This window comes from Podarcis erhardii (genome assembly GCF_964252035.2).
Source record: "Podarcis erhardii genome assembly, chromosome: 8".
Taxonomy (NCBI): Eukaryota; Metazoa; Chordata; class Lepidosauria; order Squamata; family Lacertidae; genus Podarcis; species Podarcis erhardii.
In genome coordinates, this window is record NC_138499.1 from 26114960 (window position 1) to 26139213 (window position 24254).

Here is a 24254-nt window from a genome sequence, read left to right on the forward strand (position 1 = left end):
AAAAAGCACTTCTTGTATCAAGAACTGCTGCATGATTCCTCAAGTCAACCTAACAATTACACATCTTCTCTGCCAACCATACTAAGCCTGGAGCTGCTTCTGAAGCTGGTGTGTTTTTAGTAAATGGAGTGTCACTTGTGCAAAAAGGCAACAGCAGGGTTACAGGGCTCTATGTTTAGTCTCTGCCTCCAAAGTTGTGCAGCTCCTCTCAGTCCCTCACATGAGAATATTTAAAGCAGGGAGCATGTGTACCCGCAGAAAGTTTTCTCTGGGGTGAGGAGTAAAACACTAAAATATGATGAGCAGACTTGTTCTCACAAAAATGGGAATCGTGTCTGCTTATTTTGTCTTATCTGTTAGGGGTAAGTTTCTAGCATGTTGTGGAATCTATTTTAAAAAGAAAGGAAGCTGAGAAACTGGAGATTATGGTCCACCCACCGTGGATGACCATGGCAGGAAGTCTTATTATTTCTGTGTAGGTTCCTCATGTGATTTAGAACTCTCAGGCTGAGCCTGTGATCCCCACAGCCTCTTTGCCTCTGTGTTGTACTATCATATGAGGAAAGAGCGCTATAGCAGAATCTAGGAGCTGTGTGGCTGGCCCTCCAGATATTGCTCCAGATATAGCTCCCATCATGCCCATCCACTGGCCACACTGGCTGGGGCTGATGAGAGCTGGAGTCCACCAGCATCTTGAGAGCCACATATTTCCTGTCACTGCACCACAATTTCCTTTTCATTCTGCTGATTTCTAAGTTCCTAAGCTGGCTTCCTGGTAGTCTAGTTCAAAACATTTAATCTTGCAACAGAACTGGCTCAGCAGCCTTTAGTACCTGGATAGTCAGTGGGGAAGGGAGGAAATTATGGCACACCTGAATATCCTAAATTTCTTTTAAAAAAACAAGTCATCCCTGTCAATCAGACGCAAAGGACAAAGTGATGACAGATTTACCAGGAACGGGCAACCGGAAAAACAGAAACAGCTTACTGTATGGTTCTGAGATGAGTGTTAAAATGATGTTTCCCATGTCTTCCACCTGAGACGCTCCAAAATTCTGTTGTGAACTGCTCTTGTCAAGATTCAGATCTGAGCACTGCTGTTAAGTCAAGAATCTTAAAGCGGCAATTTAAACAGATTATGCTTCAGGGCTAGCTATCAACCTGTATTGATTCACTGTGGTGTTTGTCCCTAGGCCTGTTCTCTCATATACTCCACATCTAGGTATCTGCCCACCCACCATACTATTAAAAGAGTAATTAGAAATGTAAGAGCTGGAAATGTACAAAAGGAAAATATTCGCAATCTTGATGAGATCTGACGCACAATATAAAATTTTAAAGCTTCAAACGTGTTTCCTCTGATCTTGGAATGATGAAGTTAATCACTAAAGCCATAAATCTATTACAGTGATGAAACAGGTATTATGCTTAACGTAAGAAAAAGCCTGCTAGATCAGGCTAATGGCTAATTTAGTCCAGCATCCTGTTCTCAGTGGCCAACCAATGTGTGTGGGAAACCAGCGAGGAGAAAGTGAGCACAAATGCACTCTCCCCTCACCTGGTTTCCAGCAACTGGTATTTAGAAGCACTGGTGTCTCCAGCTGTGGAGGTTAGAGCACAGCTATCCTGGATAGTAGCCATTGATTGCCCTGTGCTCCTCAAATTTGTTTAATCCTCTTTTGAAGTCATCCAAGTCATCATTACCTCCTCGGGGGGGGGGGGGATTCCATAGTTTGACTATGTGCTGTGTGAAGAACTACTTCATTAAAGGTAAAAGGTAAAGGACCCCTGGATGGTTAAGTCCAGTCAAAGACGTCTTTGGGATGCAGCGCTCATCTCACTTTCAGGCCGAGGGAGCTGGCCTTTGTTCACAGACAGATTTTCCAGGTCATGTGGCCAGCATGACTAAATCAATTCAGGCGCAACGGAACACTGTGACAGAAACCAGAGCGCACGGAAACGCCGCTTACCTTTCCACTGCAGCGGTACCTATTTATCTACTTGCATTGGCATGCTTTCGAATTGCTAGGTTGGCCGGAGCTGGGAATCGCAGGGAATCAATCAAACTGCTGACCTTCCGATCAGCAAGCCAAGAGGCTCAGTGGTTTAGACCACAGCACCACCCGCGTCCCTACTACTTCATTAGTCAATGTAATCCATATGTATCTCTATTTATATATCACATACACACACAAAATATGAAAAGTAATTTTTGTATATTATCGTATATATTTGGACTAAGTAAATCCATTACACTCCTTATGCTTCAGATTTATTTTTATAAAACAGATTGTCAAACACAAAATGAGACTCTGCTTCTGCAGCACTGCAAACCTCTGCATGAAAGCATTTGCATGAGAAATATTTCTTTTCCTACATAAAATGGTTTCGTTCCCAGTTATTCACAATTAATGGCTCTGCTATTGCCATGCTGCATTATTAGTTCTGGCCATTGATCTGCACATTAAATTAGACTTTTTCCTCTTTGATACTCCCACAGATTAGCATTTTGTTTTTACAGTAGCCCCCTCCTGCTCCTGTAGATTACCAACCACAGCATTTCTTCCATTTTATACGATTCCTCAAATTGTCAGTGTAACATTGGTTGAAATTGAATCAGACATGCTTGATGAAGTCAGAGTCTAGACTCTTAGCAGATCTACGACTAGCATTTATCCTTTCCCACAAACCATTAACATCTCAAAGCCAATGAAAAATGTTGGGGGGGGGGGGGAGAACCCAACACAATCCTCCTAGCAGTGTTCAAAACTCCCATTGTTCTAGGTGCATCTGGTGACAGGGAATTTCATTAGTGCAAGCAGTTTCTGAGCCCCGGGCGCAGTACTGCGCCTAAGATTTCAGATTAAAACTGCAGAGTAGAAGGAAGGGAGAACCTTTTTCTGCCTCCCCACTTCCAGCTACTCTCTGAAGACTGGAGAAGAGACTCTATTAAGAATACAGTGGATCCTCTGGTTATGGATTTAATTTGTTCTGGGGGGGGTCCGTAACCAGAGGCGCCGCTCCTGTGCATGTGGCGAAACCCGGAAGAATATACTTCCGGGTTTGCCACTCTCGTAACTTGAAAGTTACGTATCCAGAGTGATATGTAACCAGAGGGTCCACTGTATTAGGGGGTTGGGCAGGGGAAGGACTATACCATGTGAAAAATGAACATAATATTTTAGGGGCAGTTCATTCATTTTCAGCTTTGTATTCTTCTTATAAAAGTGTGCCTAGACAGTCCATCGCTATGTCCATAAACTAGGTTTAAGGTGACATTTAGCTCCTAGCTTTCATGTCCGTTTCCAAGACTGCCTCCTAGGGCTGTACCACTTCAGAAGGCAGGAGGAGGCATCTCCCTGAATGCTCCCCATGAGAGAGAACCTCTTTGCAAACGGAAGAGAAGCATCTCTTGAGAGAGAGAGAGAGACTTCTGCCTGGGCTTTTACCTGATGCACTAGCTATTCATGCACAAGATGTTTGTACTGCAGAGCAGCATACTGAATAGCAGAGGCAAAAATGACTAGAGGAAGAGGGGTGTGCTTGTCAGTCCCACTCCCAACAGTGGTGGGGTGTGCTGTACCTCCTGCCTTCCTTGCAATTGGGAACCTTCGTAAGACTAAATATGCAAAGGTTAGGAGAATGCAAGATGCACCTGGCAAAATTAGGATTCGGTGCGATGCACATTCCCCAGTCTCTCTACACTTCTGCCCTCCTGTGTTCAAGCCTACACATCATGTAGCACAAGTGCTGGTTCACCTCCCATAGCTACTTCAAATTGCTTTTCAGAACACCATTCCGATAACTTGAGAGCCAGCATGTGATCTTGCCAAACTATGAGGCTCACTGGGTGGCCTTGGCTCAGTCACTGCCTCTCAGCCTCATTTGCCTCACTGAGGTTGTTGTGGGGATTATGAGGGGAAGATTATGATGGTTGATGAGGGGGATGAACCATCTATGCTACCTTGAGCTCCTTGGAAAGTCAGTGAGATATAAATGCAATAAATAAATAATCAAATAATTGTCCTGTACAGTGGTATCTTGGTTTGCATACGTTTTGGATTACAAACATGTCAAACCCAGAAGTGTGTGTCCCAGTTTGCAACCTTTTTTTGGATTACAACCCTTTTTTGGGGGATTACAATTTTTGGGGGGAGGCCCCATTGGAGAAAGTGCGCCTTGGGTTACAACCAGTTTTGGTTTACAAACGGACCTCCGGAATGGATTATGGTTGTAAACCAAGGTACCACTGTATAGGGAAGTTTTTAGATCTGTTGGAAGCTGCCCAGAGTGGCTGGGGCAACCCAGTCGGATGGGTGTATAATCTGGTATAATTTTACATTGCAACTAAAGGCTACTGTCCCCAGCCTGTATCCTAAGTGGCACAGTGCTAGGACGACGAAACTGTATTTCCTTCAAACATCTGAATGGAATTTCAAACGCCTTGACCCAAACAAGTCATGTGGGCATTTCTAGTTGCAAGTATACTCATATTGGCCATGTAATGATTTCTGCATGTCTGACTGTTAGGGGAACAGCAGAATGTATCCTCCGAAGGCACATGATTTATGGGCAGCCATGCAAACTTGATTCACTCCACCCTTGAGGCATCTGCAACCAGAAACTAGCTGAGCGAGCTTTGCAAGTGGAGAATGGCGATGAACTGAGGCAGGGGCAGGGAATGCAAGCAGATAGCTGTAAAACACAGGGCCACTTTAGGATCCAAGTTGGAACAGTCAGTTCCCTAGCTCGTTGGTCAGCGTGGTGGGAAGATCTCACACCGAAGAACTAGGCTGATAAACCCACAAGTCGATGCCTTATCATTTATGGCTATATAACATGATGGGCAACTAAGGCTGGCACATGAGTTGTAGTGGACCAAGGGAACTTGAGTCAGCAAGGTGATGCTGCAGCACAAAAAGCCAATGTCGTATCTTAACAGGAGCATTGCTCTCAATACACTAGAAAGGAAAATGACTCAATGTTAGTTAGATCTTGTTTGAAATCCTGTATTTATGCTCCTTTGGAAGGAAGGCCAGGATACTGTATAAAATTGATAAATAAAAGTAAGTTATGGGAGGCTTCAGAGAAGACCGCCACAAGGTGAGAAAGCTGTGGCTTCAGACGCAACAGTAAGGTGCTTGTAGTAACTATTGTCGAATAACATTTAAGGCTAATGTTTTATTAAATTTATATCCCACCTTTTCTCAAAGGAGCTCGAGGTGAGAAAAGAGGCAGAGAGATAGTAACTGGTCCAAAGTCAACCAAAACAAAACAAATTCCTTCCAGTAGCACCTTAAAGACCAACTAAGTCAGTTCTTGGTATGAGCTTGTATTTATCTGTAACTAAAGTCAACCAAGTGGGCTTCATGGCTGAGTGGGGATTTGAACCCTGATCTCCCAAGTCCTAGTCCAGCACTCCAACCACTACACTGCAGTGGCTCAGATACATGGGCCTCGTTCAGTAGTAGATGGCCTGGCGATGGTGGCGCAGCAGCGGTGTACCTGACCTCACACCAGCTGACTGGCTCTGCCACAGCATATGCACCACACTGACCTTCCCACCACCTTGCCCCTGCCTCCTGGTAAGCAGCACCAGCAGGTGAGCACTGCCTCCCCAAACCGCCACCTGCCACTGGCCCCTTTGTTAAGTTACTTTTACAACCAATTAAAAAGCTTCAGTTTGGGTTGTGTGGTGCGCATGATACCAAACCTCTGAATGAGTCTGACAGAAAGGCTAGTTATGCCTCCCACTCAAAAGAAACGGCAGATGGCAAAGCAAGAGAGACCTTGGAGGGTTGGATTCGATGTCCCATGGCTGGCGCATGTTAACTATTTCCCAACCTTTCCTTTTTTAAAAGAAAAAATGAAAAGCAGCTGCAGGTGGCTGAATCAGAAACTGAAAAATCCCCCTCTGATTTTTTTCCAGCTCAAAATGTGCTCTCCTCATTTGCTCCCCCCCTTTACAGTCAAAATTTCACAGTGAGGTCACCAAAGAAGATTTAACAATACAGTGGTGCCCCGCAAGATGAATGCCTCGCAAGACGGAAAACTCGCTAGACGAAAGAGTTTTCCGTTTTGGAGGTGCTTCACAAAACGAATTTCCTATGGGCTTGCTTCGCAAGACGAAAATGTCTTGCGAGTTTCTGCGGGGGTTTTTTCCCTCCCCCCCCTTTTTCTAAGCCGCTAAGCCGCTTATCCACTTATCCGCTAAAAGCTGCTAAACCGCTAATAGCGCTAATCCGCTAATCCGTCAATGGACTTGCTTCGCATGACGAAAAAACCGCTAGACGAAAAGACTCGCGGAACGGATTCTTTTGGTCTTCCGAGGCACCACTGTAGCAGGATCCCTTATCTCCAGCTCATGCTGGCTGGGGATGAAAGTCAGAGTTTCCCAATCCCCAGAGCAGTGGAACCTAAAGAACCAATCTGCACAGGGCAGGGGTAGTCAACCTGTGGCCCTCTAGATGTTGCTGGACTCTAACTCAGGTAGAGAAGTCCACAGAGCAACCAAGAAGCATAACGTTGTGCTTGCAACAGTGGTGTAATTAAGAACACTACTGTGGAGAAACCCAAGAACAGTCCCCCTTCTTCTGCTCAGCCCCAGCCCCAATGGTTGATAGGGGTCTGATTAAGCTCTGCAACTAATCCCGTTACACCCTGTCAGGCAGAATTGTGTGCAAATAACACAAAAGAGAGAATCTGATCTGACTTCCAAGGGTAAACCTTGGAAATGATAGAGTACAGAGGTACCTGTGCTGAGTCTGTTGCAGCAAACAAGACGTGGTCTTGTAGCAAAAATCTAACATCAGAAATTGCAACATTCAAGAACCAGAGAGTGTTTCTGCCTCCAAGGACACTGTGACTGGTCTTAAAGAGGAGAACCTTGAAGAAAGGAGCTTCAAAGGCAAAGTAAACTGAATCACAATTCTTCCAGACGCTCTAAAGATTAAACTTGCACTGCTCTTAACACTTCATTCATTTTAAAAGGATACATTCCGCCATGGCTTTAGCATCTAATTTGTCGATTTCAGGTGAGCCAGGACAACATTTCTTGAATTCCTTCCGCAGATCAAAAAATGAGTAGAAACATTCAGACAACAAGATGTTCTGCAAAAATGACATGTTAGTTCTAGTAAGTCAAGGTGTATAGCTTGTACACTATCAGGTTGAAAGCATGCTCAGTTAGCCTTACAGGAAACCGTTTTGTAAGCTGCAAGTCAACTTTTTTTCACTTACCGGTATCTAAGTTTCCCCTCGTGAGAGATCACCCTCAGTGTCTTTTAATAAGAAATTGTGCCCCATTCACAATTACTCACAAAATAAAGACTAACAGAGCCAAGAAAGGTTTTGCAGAACCGATTTGAAAAGGCAAACACATCATCTCAGACTAAGGGCAGGATAACAAGCCCCACTAGCAGAAGCCAGTGCAAGGGTCCCTGCTAATAGAGTGGGGCTTCTTGCCTCCCTCCGTACACACCCAACACTCCCAAAAATGATGGAGGGATTCGGAGAACCCCCAGACTAGCATGCGAAGGGGGGAGAGGGGGTATTGTTCCACATGGCAAGCTGAAAAGCTTGTGCACTGATGGAACAATTGCCATTGCATTATGCTGGATTCCTCCCATAGTCCTTCCAGGCCACATTTATAGTCTTGTGCAAAAGAAAGTGCAAAGGGGGGGGGGACCCACCACCCACACATTCCTTCAGTATTGTAAGCCAGGTATGAGGAACCTGTGGCTTTCCAGATGTTGCTGTTTTCCCATTAGCCCCAACAGCTGATCATGCTGAAGTTTGAGGCCTGCAAGATCTGGAGGAACAAAGGATCCCCGTTCTTGCAAGAAACTCCCCATCTTTTCCAATAAGCTCATACTACGAAAAACATTTCCATAAAGAACACTCCCAACTTAAAACCTCGTCTCTCATTTATATGCAGGCTTGAGCTCCCTGAACCCTGGGCTTGGCCTGGCTGCATAGCAGAAAGACATAGAGAAGTCTCTTCCACACAGCATTTTTTGTACCTGTGCATATATTGGAAGATGCAAGATTGGAAGAGCCTGCAATGCTCACGAGAAGAACTATGGACAAGCTACGCAGCTCATCCCAAATGAATGCCAGATTTCGCACGCATCCATTATTCTGTTATTTTATAGAAGTTTAAAGACTGCTCTAAGGTCAAATAAATAGTATCGTCTATCTCTCTCTCACACACGTATGTACCGTATATTGCTATGATTCATATCAACTCAACCCCAAAGGCTTTTTGAGAAAGGACAAATGCATTGCACCACTTTATATTTATGAATGGGGTTATTATTATTTTAGCTGCAGTTGACATGGTTTAGAACCTTGGGCATGGCTAAAAAGCTTCATTCCCTCCCCCGCTTTGTTGGCCATCACTAGAGCAATGTGATCCTATTATAGGGCAATACGCCTCAGGCCCTGATTTACATAGCGGAGGGTAGGCTGAAGTGAAAAGTTAAAAAAAAAAGAGGCATACTTCTGTGGCAGATTGATTTCTGTTTTGCCTCTGCTTCGAGACTCACAGCTGATGAAAACTGTGGGGCTCTCCACGTGGTGCTAAACTCCAGACTGCCCACCCAACTACTAAGAGAATATGTATTCTCTTTATAATGGGTTGAAAGATGAGTTTACTGGTGTTCTTCCTTATTTTGAAAGCAACAACGAAAAACCCAACAAGATTCAAAACGCGCATGTATTTTTGCTACTGTAACATTAGCAGCAATAGGAACCCTTGGAAAGCACAGATTGTTCACGACCAGAATTTCAAGATCTACAACAACGTGATCTGAAAGGTGCGGAGCACAGATTTAATCTCTTTGAAAAGATGACTGATAGATTAAGCAGCAAAATGCATCAGCTACAGCCAAAGTAAAAATTGCTTCACATGTGATTTTTACTGGCATTGCTGTCACATGCGCTGGAAATCTACATGCAGTGTACCTGCGATGTAGTACATACGCAACGCTGCATACGTAGATTTCTTATACAGAAGCAGAATAAATTCCAAGCAAGCATTGCTTGGGAAGGAAAATCGACCACTGCATTATTGGTAATATTTATACAAGTTTTATCTCAACGGATTTCAAGGTAATTTACAAAAAGTATGACACAAAGCAAAACAAAATAGACAATATAAGGAATCAAGCAGTAGATATAGGCAGGCAGTAGTTGTCATGTTTTAAAATATTTAAGTCATCAGAAAAAAAATGTTTTTGTCTGGCACCTACAAGAAAACAAGGTTGGGACCAGACATACCCCCCTGGAAAGGTACCAACTGGGGTACCCAAAATAGGCCACCTCCCTTGTTGAAGCAATTCTCCCCTGTGATAAAAGTAGCATTTGAAGAAGAGCATCAGAAAATGAACTTAAAATGCAGGCAGGTTGATTTGGAGTAGGCATCATCAAGCACATGGGTCCTAAATTGTTCGGTACTTTAAAGGTTACTCTGCAATGGGCCTGGAAGCAAACACTAGCCAGCAAAGTGTAGTTGTTTTTAAGACTGGCGATATATGATCCAAGTCTGCAATGCCAGCTATAACTTAAATGAAACATGCAAACCATTTCCAGAGGAAGATCCAAGTAGAGTACACTGCATTTTTGCAAACATGTTCCTACCAGAGTAGACGATCAAGGCCAGATTAAACTTGGCGGGATTTCCAACCAAAGATTATGTCCAAGCCAAAATGAATATTGTTATATGCAACCTGATCCTGTGCATACTTTATTCAGATGTAAATCCCACTGAATGCAATGAGTCTTAATCAAAGTTAAGTGTACATAGTTTAAGTGCATTTAGGATTTAAATACTGTTTATGGCAGCAAGATCTGGGAACACTTGCAACCATGCTATCTAACAATCAATTTTGCTTTGAAAATGCAATTGTGCTCAACATTAAAATTCATGTTGGGTCATTATACTACTCAATAGAAATTACAGGCAAGAACTGCAGTTAGTATGTAACAGAAACATGTAAAGAATGAATACTTAGTCCTGTAACTCCCCCCCCCCAAAAAAAGAACAAGACTGTACTGTGAAAAACAAACCATTCTCTTCTTTTACACATCCCCGTACATCAGTGATTTCAGAAAACGGGCAATGTGACGAGAAATACTTCATTTTAAGCAAAACTATGTGCAATAAATTCATGCATATCCTGATTGTCAGAAGGGGTCAGAATTAATTAAATCTTAGTCTTCTTACCTTTTTGGAAGCTTCAGGATGAAGAACTTGCCTGAGATGAAGCTGCCCATCTGTGCAGAGACAGAACGAAGTACCTACACCAATATTTAGTTCATTGCTCACAGACTGGTTAAACTAAAAGTTACAAGACACAAAAAGAAAAAGAAAAATCCACTCACAACCTGAAAGTACATTTTGCAAGACTAGATAAATATTTTTTATCAGTTATGCTTTCAGTAGGATTCACTACCTGACCAAATCAGAATGCTGCTTACGTTACTTTGCATCCTGCTTTTCAATCACAAAGTCCCAGAAGTGGCTTTCAAACCAAAATATTATTTTTATTTATTTAATGAAACGTATATACCTCTTGATTGCATTAAAACCTCTAAATGGTTTACATGAAACAGTAAAATTATCAACAAAACATTAATACATATTAATTTTTATACCACTTAATGCCAAAATAGGCTTCTGTTAAAAACATGTTAACAAATGCAAGAGGAATCACAAAAATGCACAACAGCAAACAACCATGCAAGAGATAGTGTAGGTACAGCAAAATTAATAAAGAATATTTGAACTTCAGCAGATTTAGGTGTATGTCAAGGCTGCAAGTTAGACAGATGTTGTTAAGATTTTTTTTGCACTGTGGATTTAGTTGCCCTTCCTCCAAAGAACTCTGAGCAGAACACAGCGTTGCTCCTTTTTACCCTCATAATAGCCTGTGATGTAGGATAGGCAAGCGTATGTGACTGGCCAAAGTCAAGCAGTGAGCTTTATGTCTGAATAGCTAATAACTCCATTAATACAAACCACACACACAATTTCTACTGGAGAGGCAGGATTTTTTTTTATAGCATTTGATCATACATAATTAAATATGAGCAACCTTCAGCAAATCTTTACACAGGGTTGGCCCAAGTTACTTTGCTTCCTGAGGTGAATATGAACCTCACGTCATCCCCAAAACAGAATCTGACCAGCTTAACCACTGGATCTTGGTTCAACCTGGCATTTGGACAAAATGCTCCACTACATTGCAGGGGGTTGGACTAAGATGACCCAGTACAAGGTAGACCACATGTTTCACACACACACACTCAGTTCTCCAACACTTCAGTGCCCCTCAGTCACTGTCCAATTAACATCAGTGTGCTGCTTATTCAAGACAGCTGATGTACAGTCATACCTCATGTTACGTTTGCTTCATGTTACGTTCTTTCAGGTTATGTCCTGCGGTGACCCAAAAGAACCGGAAAGGGTTACTTCTGGGTTTCGCCACCCGCGCATGCGCAGAATCGCAAAATGATGTCACATGCATGAGCAGAAGCGACGAATCGCAACCCACACATGCGCAGGTGCACCACTGCGGGTTGCACTCTTTTCATGTTGCGAACGGGCCTCTGGAACGGATCCCATTCGCAACCAGTGGTGCCACTGTAATGCAATGCATCAGTGCAGTGGCACCCATATGCATCACATGAAGAAAGCTGCAAGGTGTGGGCTAGGCAGGTGGCCTTTCGTCCTGCTTGCTTGGTCAGGGATTTTCCCCAAAGGAAAATCAGCATGTGTGTGACATCTTGGAAGAAGGCAATTAAGTGAGACAGCCAGATCCGATCAATAACACGCAAGCACTGAACGTAAGAACCACCACCACTGGATCAGGCCAATGGCCCATCTACTCCAGCATCCTGTCGTCACAGTGGCCAACCGCATCTCTGTGGGAGGCCTGCAAGCAGGACATGAGCACAGCAGCACTCTGCCCACCTGCAGTTCCCAACAACCAGTATTCAGAGACATATTGCCTCTAACAGTGGAAAGAGAGTACAGTGATGCAACACCTCGGGATGCAAACAGGATCGGTTCCGGAGCCCCGTTCATATCCAGAAGCAAACGTAACTAGCAATGGCAGGTCTGCGAACGCGTGTGTCACTTTTCGTCGCCTCTGCGCATGCACAAGGGGTCATTTTGAGCGTCTGCGCATGCGGCGAAACCCGGAAGTAATGTGCTCCGTTCCTTCCGGGTTGCCGCAGAGCGCAACTTGAAAGCGCTCAACATGAAGCATATTCAACCCAAGGTATGACTGTACAGTTATTGCTGCCAGCTCAGAAGTTTGCAAATAGCTGCTTAATCATAAAATCATAGAATTGGAAGGGACCACAAGTGTCGTCTAGTCCAACCCCCTGCAATGCAAGAATCTTTTTCCCAATGTGGGCCTCGAACCCATAACTCTTAAAGAGTGTCAGTGGTCTACCAACTGAGCTATCCCCCCTGGCTCAAAAAGAATGGCCACTCCCTGCATCCCCAGCAATTGTTTCAAGGTAACTGCCTCACTCTGCCTCATGGTAGGATTAGCCCATCAGTAGGGTTTCATAACTCTCTAACAACACGATTTTTAAAAAGGGTTCTTTAACTTTTTGTACAAGCAGCACAATATTGCCCCTAACATGGCAAGCTAAGGGCTTGGCTCCACAGCCACTTATTTCCTTACAATACTTGCACATCATGTATTCTATGATTCACTACAGACCCAAACTCTTCTTAAAATCCACCAATAAAGGAAAATGTGCCCATTGTTCCACATGAGGGCATATCAGTTTGTTTAGTAACTTGAGTTATTATTTAACCTCTTATCCGTTTTGGAAAGACCTTGTAGGCAGTTGTATGCTTGCAGTTCCCTCCTCATTAGAGGAAGGTAAAAAGGTAAAGGTAAAAGGACCTCTGAAAGTTAAGTCCAATTGCGAACGACTCTGGGGTTACGGCACTCATCTCGCTTTACTGGCCGAGGGAGCCAGCGTTGGTCCGCAGACAGCTTTTCCGGGTCATGTGGCCAGCATGACTAAGCTGCTTCTGGCGAAACCAGAGCAGCACACGGAAACGCCGTTTACCTTCCCGCTGGAGCGGTACCTATTTATCTATTTGCACTTTGACGTGCTTTCGAACTGCTAGGTTGGCAGGAGCTGCGACAGAGCAACGGGAGCTCACCCCGTTGCAGGGATTCAAACCTCCGGCCTTCCGATCAGCAACCCCTAGGCTCAGTGGTTTAACCCAGTGCCACCTTCTGATCGGCAAGCCCTAAGCTCTGTGGTTTAGACCACAGTGCCACCCGCGTCCCTAGAGAAAGGTGCAATTGCTCAATTATCAGTTAGCTATCTGGGGGCGGGGGGATGTTTAATATATTTGCTAGGCAGTTGTGGCCTCCACCAGCTTGTGTGGAAGTGACTAGTAGTGACCAGCAACTTGAGAGAGACCTAATTTACTGCACCCACTTTTCAGGTCTTTCCTCTACTCAACTCCAAATACAAACCACAGACTTGTGGAATGACAGAATTGAGTAAACAAGGTGGAAAGGAAGTGTGCCAACTCTGAATTGGGTTTTTTTCTGGGCCAGCAGTAGGGAAATCACAGGGTCCAGCTTCCTTTCAAGGCTGCCATTTCTAGCCACACTTATCTGGGAGTAAGTGTCACTATGGGGCAGTTGGGGACGGACCACAGCTCAGTGATAGAGCATCTGCCTTGCATGCAAGAAGTCCCAGGTTCAATCCCTGATGCCCCTAGGCAGGGCTGGAGAAAAGCTGCTACCTGAAAATCTGGAGAGCTGCCAGTCTGAGTAGACAATACTGAGCAAAATGGACACATGTTTTGGCTCAGAGCAAGGCAGATTTCTATGTTCCTATTTTGAAGTGATGCCTCTACAGCAGCAACAGCCATCCTCCTGGCTTTACTTGCAAGCGCGCACACAAATGTCAAGGCCATGGAGCTTTGAAACATCAGAAAAACAGTCTGAAGCCATCTCGTGTCTTCCTTAGGCACACGTGGGCGAGGAAGGTCGACTTTTTCCTGCTCCTTCTGCGGTGACTCAGCTTTCCCTCCCCTCCCCAAACAAGCCCAACCCATCCCTGAAGAGAAATGGAGCGTCTTCTTAGCACTTCTCCCCCTTTTAACCTGCATGCACCCGATTCCCACGACCCAGCCTAGCTTACCTGTCTCAGAGCTTGCTCCAGCTGCGGGGCGAGCGCCAGGCGTTCCTCGGCGAGGCCGGTTTCTTCTTTGCACTCGTCCGTCAGCTCCAAGTGATCGGGCCCGATCAACTCCTCATGCAGATTTCCCAACTCCATGGAATTAAGGGAGGGGTCGGGGAGAAGACGGGGAAGGCAAAAGGAAGAGATAAATCCTTCCAACCCAAGATCTCGCCTGCAGATAAGACAGACCAAGCTGGTTGCTGGTAAACCGGATCTAACCTGGGCCAGCGCCGGGCTCTTTGACCCATGTAGGCCCAGGCCTCTGGAAGTCAAGGCCCTCGTTTCTTCGAGCGTTTGTTTACACTGCGGCCGCTTATCTGGGAGAGTAAGGAAGGGTTTACTTCCGAGTAGACACGTGCAGGCCGGCTCCGTCGGGTTTCTGAGTCACCCGGGGCGCGCGGGGCACAAATCGAGCCTTGCTTTCAAGCTCCTTGGCAGTCACTGGGACCACGCGGAGAGTTTACACGCGGCCCGGCCGAGATCCGAAGTCGGGGCTCGCAGCGTTCCGACGCCAGGCTGGCTCCAGCAGCACCGCTCCGGGCCCGAACAACCCCTCGAGGACCCTCCTTAAGCCGGAAGAGTTTATTGGGGGCAGCCTAGTTTCTTTTCAAACACCTTTCCGGTCAACATCCATGGATATATTTATTATTTTTTAAAAAACAGAACACCCCACTAACAACTCAAGAGGTAAATCCCACGGAATCTAATTGGATTTACTCCCAAATAACCGTGCACTGGAGGGGAGCTGGGCTGCGTTCACACATTTAAAGCACCCCCACACCCAAATAAAGGAATCCTGGGAACAGAAGTTTAAGGATGCTGGGAATTGTAGCTGGGTGAGAGGTGAACGGCAGTTCCCAATGGGATTTGGGGGGTATTAAATAGATGGTGCGCACAACCTTAATTCCGACCCACCTCGGTTTTGCCGAGGGCACAAAAGTTCCTGCCCACACTTCTTAGCGTAGAAAAGAAAAAAAGAAAGCGGAGTACCTTCTTATTGGTCAGATCCACCACCTTCCACAGCAGCTGGATCAACTCTCTCTCATCGGAACCCAGCCGAGCCCCGTTGGCTCCGGCGGTGGTCCCAAACAGGATGACCAGGTAGCCCGGAGACGTCGTCATGCCGACGGGGATGAGCCCCACAGAGGGAGGGGCGGGAAGAAGGACCTTCACCAAACTTTTTGGCAAAACCAGCCCAGCCAGCCCCCAACCCAGCCACCCCCCAAGCCGCCCTCCTCCTCCTCCTCCTCCTCTCCTGTGCAGGGGAGCAGTACTACCCCCTTCCCAACCCTACACCTCCAGCCACCTCAGCTCTCCCTCAGTCCCTGCCCCGCACCTGCATTTAGGAGAGCGGGGGCGTGGGGGGAGGCGCCTGCCCCACGCGGCCTCTTTTTGTAGCTTAATTGCAACAGGAGCCAATTCCGCAGCGCAGGGCGGGCTACACCCCTGCGAGGCGCGCAAATGGCTGCGGGCCGGGGCTGTTTGGGGATGTGGCTGTACCTGCCCCTTCCTCCGCCCCACGTGGTGCAGGTGAGAGAGAGACACACCTGAGGGAGGCCGCCCATTGGCTTCTCTCCCCGCAAGGGACGTGGCAACCGGGCGGGGGGAGGAGGCGAGGGCGGGTCAGGGGAGCAGGCCGAGGGGCTTTAACCCAGGGACGGAGATTGCGCCCCGGAGAGGCGCCAGGGGACACCTGCCTGAGACGAAGGCGCACGCGATCGTGAGTTTGGAAGTCCCGGAAAAGGCTGGCCGGCTCACCTCCACAGCGGAGCCTTTTTATTCTTTCTTTGTATGGAGCTGCAAAATAAAGAAATAAAGTGCTGTGTTGGTTTTATGTATTTTACGAAGCTGAGAGTGTGGTGTAGTGGTAAGAGTGTTGGGCTAGGACTAGAGGGGTTATTGGTTTGGTTTGCTTTGCTTTATTGTCTATTCCGGGTTCTCAATTTGTGTTTCCCTTTTGTGAACCGGCCTGGGATCTTCTTCTGATGAATTAAAAGATATTATTAATAGGACCTGGGAAACAAAAGGGCATGAAGGTCACTGGGTCATCTTGGACCAGTCACTCTCAGCCTAACCGACCTCTCAGGGTTGTTGTGAAAATAAATTGGGGTGGAGAACTATGCCGCCTTGAGCTCCTTGGAGGAACGGTGGGATATATATGCAAGTAGTAGTAGTAATAATTAGCAAAACAATAATAACAGTAATCCATTATGGGCATTATTCAAAGCATTTCAGGTGCGTTACCTGGTTGTGATCCTTCCAACCACCCTGACAGGTAGGTGAGCGTTCTTCCTCGTATAGAGGATGAGAGTGTTTGAAGGCTGGGGCGGCGGCCTTGTTTAGGACCCACCCGGTGAGCTCATGGCAGAAGTATCACTTGAACCAGGGACTTCCCTTTAACAAATGCACCAGCCACTAACTGTCTATGACTAGCCTACTAATAAAGGTTATTTGGCTGCAGTGCTATGTTCACTCATTTGGAAAGGAGCCCAGTGGGGCTTACTTCCAAGTAAACAGGCACAAGGTCAGGCGTCTTGTTTGGGTGCCAAGGATAACGGAAGGACACGCACGACGGAACATACGGAGTAGTGTCAGAAAATGGAATCTGAAAGGATGGCAGAGATCGGCCAGACAGAGAAGAGGCGACCGCCCAGATTGGTGAGGATCCGGGAAACAATATAGTCAAGTAACGTTAAAGGAGAACTGCCTCCAACTATATGAAGGGCTGTCGTGCAAAAAAGTTGGAGCAGAGGCTAGTTCCCTGTTGCTCCACAGCCGTTTTAAGGACGCAGGAAGCTGCCTTATACCGAGCCCAGTCGCGTTGACACTGACGGGCAGCATCTCAACTGGGGTCCCGACAGGGGACATTTCCCAGTCCTACCCCGCGATACTGGGGACCTTCTGCACACAAAGGATGTGCTCTGCGTCCTCGGCGGCTATGGTTCCCCCTCCACCCACCCCAACAACAACAAAAAGATATGTACGGATCTATCCGTTTAGACATAAATATTCCTCCTTCCCACGATTAGACCCATTGGTCTGACCAATCCAGCTTTCATCTTCATAGAATTGTAGAGTTGGAAGGGACCCGAGAGTCATCTAGTCCAACCCCTTGCAATGCAGAAATCTCAGCTGGAGCATCCATGACAGATGGCTTATCCAACCTCCGCTTTAAAACCTCCAAAGACGGAGAGCCTACAACCTCCCGAGGGAGAATGTCCCACTGTTTAAACAGCTTACTGCCAGAAAGTGTTTTCCCTCCCGTATGTTCAGTCGGAATTTCCTTTCTTGAAACCTGAAGCCATGGGTTCCAGTCCTACCCTCCTGAAGATGTTTGCAAATGGCTATTATCTCTCTGCGCTCCTCGTAAGGCTTGGTTTCCATGACCTTGAAGGATATGATCTGTCTCCTCCCACCTGCTACTACTCCCCTCCTCTTAAAAATAAGTTTATAGGAAGGGGAATATTGCATTGCAGGGGGTTGAGCTAGATGACCCTCTGGGTTCCTTACACTCTGGAATTCTGTGGTTCTTTTAACTCTGCCCTTAAGATGCCATGTGCTCCGAGTTATGGAAAGACCGGTTCGTCTCCTGGCATCAGCGGTGGGGAAAGGATCAATTCCTGGGTGCAGCGGGGAAACCAGCAGCTCCTTTCAGGATCTTCTGGCCCTGTGCGCGCAAGATGTCTAGAATTTGGATCGCGCGCTCCCTCGCTCGGTGGATACTATAGCTCGCTGCCGCCCTAGTGTTTCTCAACCTGAGGTCCCTGGCTAGTGTTGGGCTGCAACTCCCACGCTCCCTAGCTAGCAATACCAGCGGGCAGGCTTGATGGGAGTTGTCCAACAACAACTGGGGACCCAAAAGGACTTCCTAGAAGCCTGTATAGATTTTCAAGAAGCTGGAAATAGTTCCTCTGTGGCAGCCCTTGCAGCCCAAGAAAACGGCCACTGGGCCCGAAGCTGCGGAATAAAAGATTGGAGATGAACAGCTGTCCCGTGGGTAGCGTTGATTTCCTGTGGAGCGATTTGACAGGCTGCTAGCAGTTTGAAGAGTCCGCCATGGGGGCAGCTGCCTCCCCAAATCAAGTAGATAAATAAGAATACTTAACTAAAACTAGAAATGATAGAAAGATTTTGACAGGTTTTTTTCCCGAGTGCTTGAGGTCAAAAGAATACAATTCAAAACAACTGTTGCCGAGACATTACATTCCGAATCTGCAGCTAGACAGAGAGGATGGTGACCATGGGGGTGAGAAATCGAATCGACTGGGACTGATGGACTGAGCAAAGCTATAGCATACTTACCAGGAAGTAAGTCTCAATAAGCTGCGCTCTTCACTAAGAGTGAAGTCCCCTGTGACTGATTTTCCAGGAACACGCGTGGAATCGGGAGGCATTTCTTCGCACATTTCCTAAGGGAAGGAAACTCCATTGATAGCAGCGGGACTGACTTCTGAGCAAGGAAGTGATTATTATTATTAATATTATTACAGTTAAATCCCTATTTCCTCCCAAAAGCTCAAGGTGGCGTACAATATTCTCCTCTACTCCTCACATCAACTATTCCCAAGTCACACATTGACATTCATGGCTACCTGCAGATTTGAACCCTGGTCTCCAAGGTTCCAATTCTCTACAAGAGCCTTATGTTTACACCATTGGGAGCTACTTCCGAATTAAGCGTGGTTTCTTATTTTTATAGAAGGCTGGACAGTAACACTGTTCTCTGGGCGGCTTAATGAAGCATAAAATGACAAAACATAAATTGAGAACACAGTGCACTAAAACAGATGGCTGGCGCCTTCTGTCATGTATGATCCACTTGCGATTCCTGCATTGCAGGGGGTTGGACTAGATGACCCTTGGGGTCCCTTCCAACTCTCCTATTCTTTGCTTCTGTTAAAAACAACCCCAATTCCTGAGCACTTGCAGTGTAATCCTACTCAAAGATTAAGTCCCTTTAAGTTTAACAGGGTTTACTCCCAATAAAGTGGGCATAGGATTTCAGCCTTAGAATACCTACAATTGAACTGAATGCGGGTTTACAGTCCTATCCCATGGTGTGTGTTTGTTTGCTCAAAAGTCGCGACTCAATAAATGTAATATTAATAATAGTTCCAGCCGCTTATTCGGAAACAATGGAGAAGGGTCACATGCAGGAGGTTCCCCAGGTTCAATTCCCAACATCCCCAAGTAGATCTGGAGAAACCGTGGAGACACCCTGCCAGTCTGGGCGCATCTCTAGATCGATCCATTGGTCTGACTCGGAATGAGGCAGCTTTTTTTTGTTTCTAGGGAATGACGGAGACAAGTTAGACAACCAACTTGGCGTGCTAGGTCTCTTCCCACTTGTTGATGGCACAAGATCATTTTTAAAATTTATTTTTTGCTGAGTGCCTGAGATTTGCGCGCTGCAGACTCACCAGCAGAGCGCAAAACCAAACCAGGAAAATACAAGGGCGGAGAGGGGAGTATTTTGCGTGGGAATAGTCTTGCCCTTTGTTGCCTTTTTCAAGACAGGGTTGCTGGCTTATATATATTTCCTTTACAAGTTAATACGGAGCACACTGTCCCCCTTTTTTTTGAAGGGGCGGTGGTGCGTGCTTTGGCCACTGATTTCAGACAGATGCCATTTTCACAGAATCTCACAGTGTGCTCTTTATTTTGGAGCTCTTTGGTGGCTCTCCTACTTGCTTATGCGATTTCCAGAAGAAAGGAGCCGCGAGTCGCGACCACCCGCCTTCCATGCCCACCCCATCCTAGTCCGATTCCACTTTTTAGCCTTTTTTCAGCTCCATCCTGCCGCCCTCCCGCTCTCTGCAAAAAAAGGTTGGAGAAGCAGCTGCTGCAAAGCCGTGCGCGCAGTTCCGGGCGGGCAGCTGCCTGCAGGAAGCAGTGCCCGAGCAGGAGCTTTGTGGCGCCGCCGGACTGGGCGATCAGGTTTGGGAGGAGGGAGCCGCCGCGCTCGGAATTAACTTGCTCAGTGTTTCCAGCACTCCCCGCCCTCTTTTTCAGGGCAAATGATTTCGCACCGTAAGCAACAATCGGAGACACACTCTAACACACGGAGGGGGAATATCGTCAGTCATTCCAGGCTGGCAATTCTTGGCTGTCTGCACACAGCGGCTATGGGCGAACTGTCTCTGCATCAAAACAAAACAAATTCCTTCCAGTAGCACCTTAAAGACCAACTAAGTCAGTTCTTGGTCTTTAAGGTGCTACTGGAAGGAATTTGTTTTGTTTTGTTTTGACTATGGCAGACCAACACGGCTACCTATCTGTAACTGTCTCTGCATCGACTGCCATTCATAAAAAAATTACCAACATCTCTTCTCAATGGAACATTTTGAGTCTGCGCACTGCGCTGCAGCTCGCTCGCCTGCGAGATTGTTGCGCGTGGGAAGCTGCTTCGGGTTCGAAGAGCTCCTTCTTAGCCTCTGGCCAGAGTCGCCGTGCCAAAAGGGGGTGGCTGCGGGGAAGAGAGTCACAGAGCAATCTTATCTAACAGGTATCCCTGTTGGGCCTCTGGGAGTTAGGGAGAATCCCGATGTAGCAATAGTTAGGGCATTTCTCTCCATTCTGATGTTATAGGGCTCCCAACTCCCATCAGCCTCCGCCGACATGGGCAAGGTCAGGCACGACGGAGTATGGTTTTGGATCCATGTTTCTGCCCCCGAAAGCACAAGACCTGTGATTTATACCGTTCAGTCCTTCGAGACTGATGTGGTCTGTGATTTAATGGTAGGTTTTTAGGGGTGGTGGTGGATGGTATGATAATTTGTAAATAATAATAATATGAATTCAAGAGGATACATTTTTAAAATCCTGGATCTGACTTTTACCAGATCCTCTAACAAGTACAGGCTGACTTATAAGCAGTATGGTTGTAAATAAATGTTTATCACATCATAGTTTGCCTGCGATGTGGCGCTCTTGTTATTGTCAACGTTCAATGATTTGAGGATTATAGAATTACTAATTACTTTCAGCAAGTCTACGGACATTTAGAAGCACGTATCGCTCAGACACAAGTATGCACAGGAGCGTTGTTTCATCCTATGCAGGTTCAGCTAATGCAATTCTCACTGTTTAAAGGAGCTTACTCCCAGGAGCGGATTCTATGCAACTTCATTTTGAGACCCACCCCCGCAATTAAGTGGTATATACATTTTATGAAACCAACAAACAAATTTGTAGGGTAGTGCTGCGCCTTTAATAATTGTGCGAATGAGGGAATTTCAGCAGCTGTAGCAGCATAACAAGCCATACCTACTGAAATCCCCTCTAAAACACAATTATTAAAGGTGCAGGAGTTTTGTTCCTCTTCACCCAACTTCCGCAGCTGGACGCCCTGTTTACTCGGAAGGCGCTCTCCCTGTTTACCAAATGCTTCTTACTCCCAAGTATGGCTGCAGAGGTCTAAACCCCGATCCCACGTAGAAAGATGACTCTGAAACAACGCACTTGATTAATGGGGATTATTCCCAAGCAAGGGCACATTGCATAGCATGCTTTAACCGCACCCCCCACAACTACGCTGCCTTTGCTTCTCCAACGATATATAGGCACGTTGTTCTGCTTTTAGCCAAGCGGCCGATTTAGGAGGAAAAGCAGCAGCTGAGAAGGATCTATTTTTCGAACGGCTGGAAAGAAGCTTAGTGCGCATGCGCTCCCCCACCTGCCATTCCTCCTTGACTCCGGAAGTGCTTCTAGTGTCAGGCGAGGTGCTTCCGCCGAAGGAAAATGGCGGCGGACACAACAACGGAGCTTCTGTTTTTAGACACTTTCAAGCACCAGAGCACAGAGGTAACGGGGGAGGCGAGGGCCGTTTCCTTCTGCTTGACGGGCGCCCAAAGAGGACGGGCGTAGCGGAGTTTTAGTCTTTTTTGCTCCAGGGACGAGGGTTGATTTTATGCGGAGAGGTCGGACCCTCGGGGCGGGGCTAGAGCCCCTTTCCTCTCTCGAGCCCCACAAAGGAAACTGGTGACAGCTCTGACCCGTTTCCTTCTTTAGTAGGTGCATCTGCGTCTTGTATAGAGGTTCACACGCATGTACAAGTGTAAACATATTTCTTTTTCTTTTTTTTTTGGGGGGGGGGGAGGTTTCGACCATAGGAATGAGATGCCTTACCTTTAATAAAAATAAAAAGCCTGTCAATTGTCTTGGTGTCGTTTGATCTGAAATAACTGCTACTCTGTGGCAATTACTAACATAGATTATAACCCATGATAACACACACTGAATATTGTTGGATTCCAAGTTATGCCAGCCCAACCGATATAGCCAGTAGTGGGAGGAAATGGGAGTTGCAGTTCGGCAGCATCAGGAGGGCCATAGTTCCCCGCCCCTGGGATAGAAAAAGCCAGTTGAAGTGGGAGTAACAAAAATAGTTTACGTCAAAACAATCATAGACTAATTGGAGATCTTAAGTATGTGCAGCCTTACTGACAATTTGTATTGCCCTATTTGTATGTTATTATGTAGAGGAGATTATTGATGAGAGAGGTTAAAAACTCTTAATGTATAGAGCCATCAAAGTCCAGTACTACGTGCTTTCCCAGCAGCTGAATTATCTGCATGTTGCTGTAGCTGTGCTTCTGATGCCCCCTGTCTTGACATAGGAATCTGGCCCGGCACTCTTTTCTTCTGCACTAGTAGGTTGGGTAAAACAAATCTTTTGAGTCTCTTAAGTTGTGAGATAGTGTGAAAAGTAGAATGCATCTACTGTCTTTCTCTTTCTCTAATCTGCCAAAAGCACAAGTATGCAATGCAGTCTGTTATATGGCTTGCTGAGATATAGGGAGCAGGTAGAGTCCCTTCTGTTCCCTGTGTGAGATATCATTTGTGTCTGTGAAAATGATAATACAGGTGAGGTGTACTGAGTTCTAGCAATATTGTCAAATTATTGTTTGTGCTGTTGCAGCTAACTACACAAACACTAGCATTAATTTGTCAAATTTGGTTGCCTGTGAACTGCTGGAAACCATTTTCAAATATTTTCTCATACATACACGTATGCATGCCTATTTTTTTGGAGAAAGGGGAGTCTATGCATGCCAAATGACCCATATGTTGGTTTAGGAACATTTATTTGGATTTCAGTACATTTCATCATGCAAGTATAACCAGATTTATGCTGCAATTGTTTATATTAAACTTTGCCTCTTGACCTTCACAGACTAAGACACTTGCTTACTCAACAAATGTGGAGCATGTGAAGTTGCTACTTGTGCTTATAGTGAAATATTCATTAGATGGACTGTAGTGTTCTTAGACTTAGGAAGATCGGATGGAGGATGCTTGTGAAAATGCTGACTGTTAAATGGGAGCTGAAGCCAGGCAACATCTGGCCTTGGGGAAGGCTGGGGGTATATATAGAGTATGCTTATATATAGTGGAGGCATTCCTTTTTACCCTCCAAGCTGAATACAGCTTGCTTGCCATGTATCTTATCAGATACATGTATCTATCAGATGTTGACAACACTTCAGTATATACTGACAGTTAGTTCAGTATATTATTTGTTCGTTACATTTGTATTATGCTCAAGGCACCTAAAATCAATAATATGCCATTTTTTGGGCAAGTAGGAAACAAGAAGGTTAGAGAGTCACTAGTAGGTTGTATTTGACTTCATAGGCCACAAATGTATTAATTTAGAAAAAATATTCTGTGCTTCCCTTCAATAAAATTCCTCTGTATGGTGTACATTACAATAATAGAAGAGCAAACCAAACAAAAAAACAGAAGAAGTTGTAGACTTTTTTATTCCATTCTTAAAATTACTTACCTTTAAAAACATTAAAACTGATAGGTAGCCGTGTTGGTCTGCCATAGTTAAAACAAAATAAAAGAAAAAAAATCCTTCCAGTAGCACTTTAAAGACCAACTAAGTTAGTTAGCTCATACCTAGCTCATACCTAGAACTAACTAACTAAGTTAGTTAGCTCATACCTAGTTAGCTCATACCTAGCTCATACCTAGAACTAACTTAGTTGGTCTTTAAGGTGCTACTGGAAGGAATTTTT

General features: G+C 45.8%; 2 protein-coding genes across 4 annotated transcripts in view; one reads left to right on the forward strand and one right to left on the reverse strand.

Annotated features, from left to right (window-relative positions):
* ESRP1 (epithelial splicing regulatory protein 1) overlaps positions 1–15458 on the reverse strand; it is a 36486-nt gene extending 21028 nt beyond the window's left edge. Inside the window, exons 1-5 of one of the 2 annotated variants that reach the window (XM_081874316.1) lie at positions 15220–15458; positions 14191–14319; positions 10226–10339; positions 6996–7110; positions 989–1087 (exon numbers count right to left, since the gene is read on the reverse strand). In XM_081874316.1, coding sequence (XP_081730442.1) covers positions 989–1087; positions 6996–7110; positions 10226–10339; positions 14191–14319; positions 15220–15351 — 589 coding nt within the window. In that variant the 5' untranslated portion in view covers positions 15352–15458. The remainder of the gene's footprint in view (positions 1–988; positions 1088–6995; positions 7111–10225; positions 10340–14190; positions 14320–15219) is intronic. The other variant, XM_081874317.1, reaches the window with a different exon arrangement.
* A 6472-nt stretch (positions 15459–21930) lies between these two features.
* Positions 21931–24254, forward strand: part of VIRMA (vir like m6A methyltransferase associated) — a 31568-nt gene continuing 29244 nt past the window's right edge. For both annotated transcript variants that reach the window (XM_081873948.1, XM_081873949.1), the window contains exon 1: positions 21931–22032. In XM_081873948.1, coding sequence (XP_081730074.1) covers positions 21970–22032 — 63 coding nt within the window. In that variant the 5' untranslated portion in view covers positions 21931–21969. The remainder of the gene's footprint in view (positions 22033–24254) is intronic.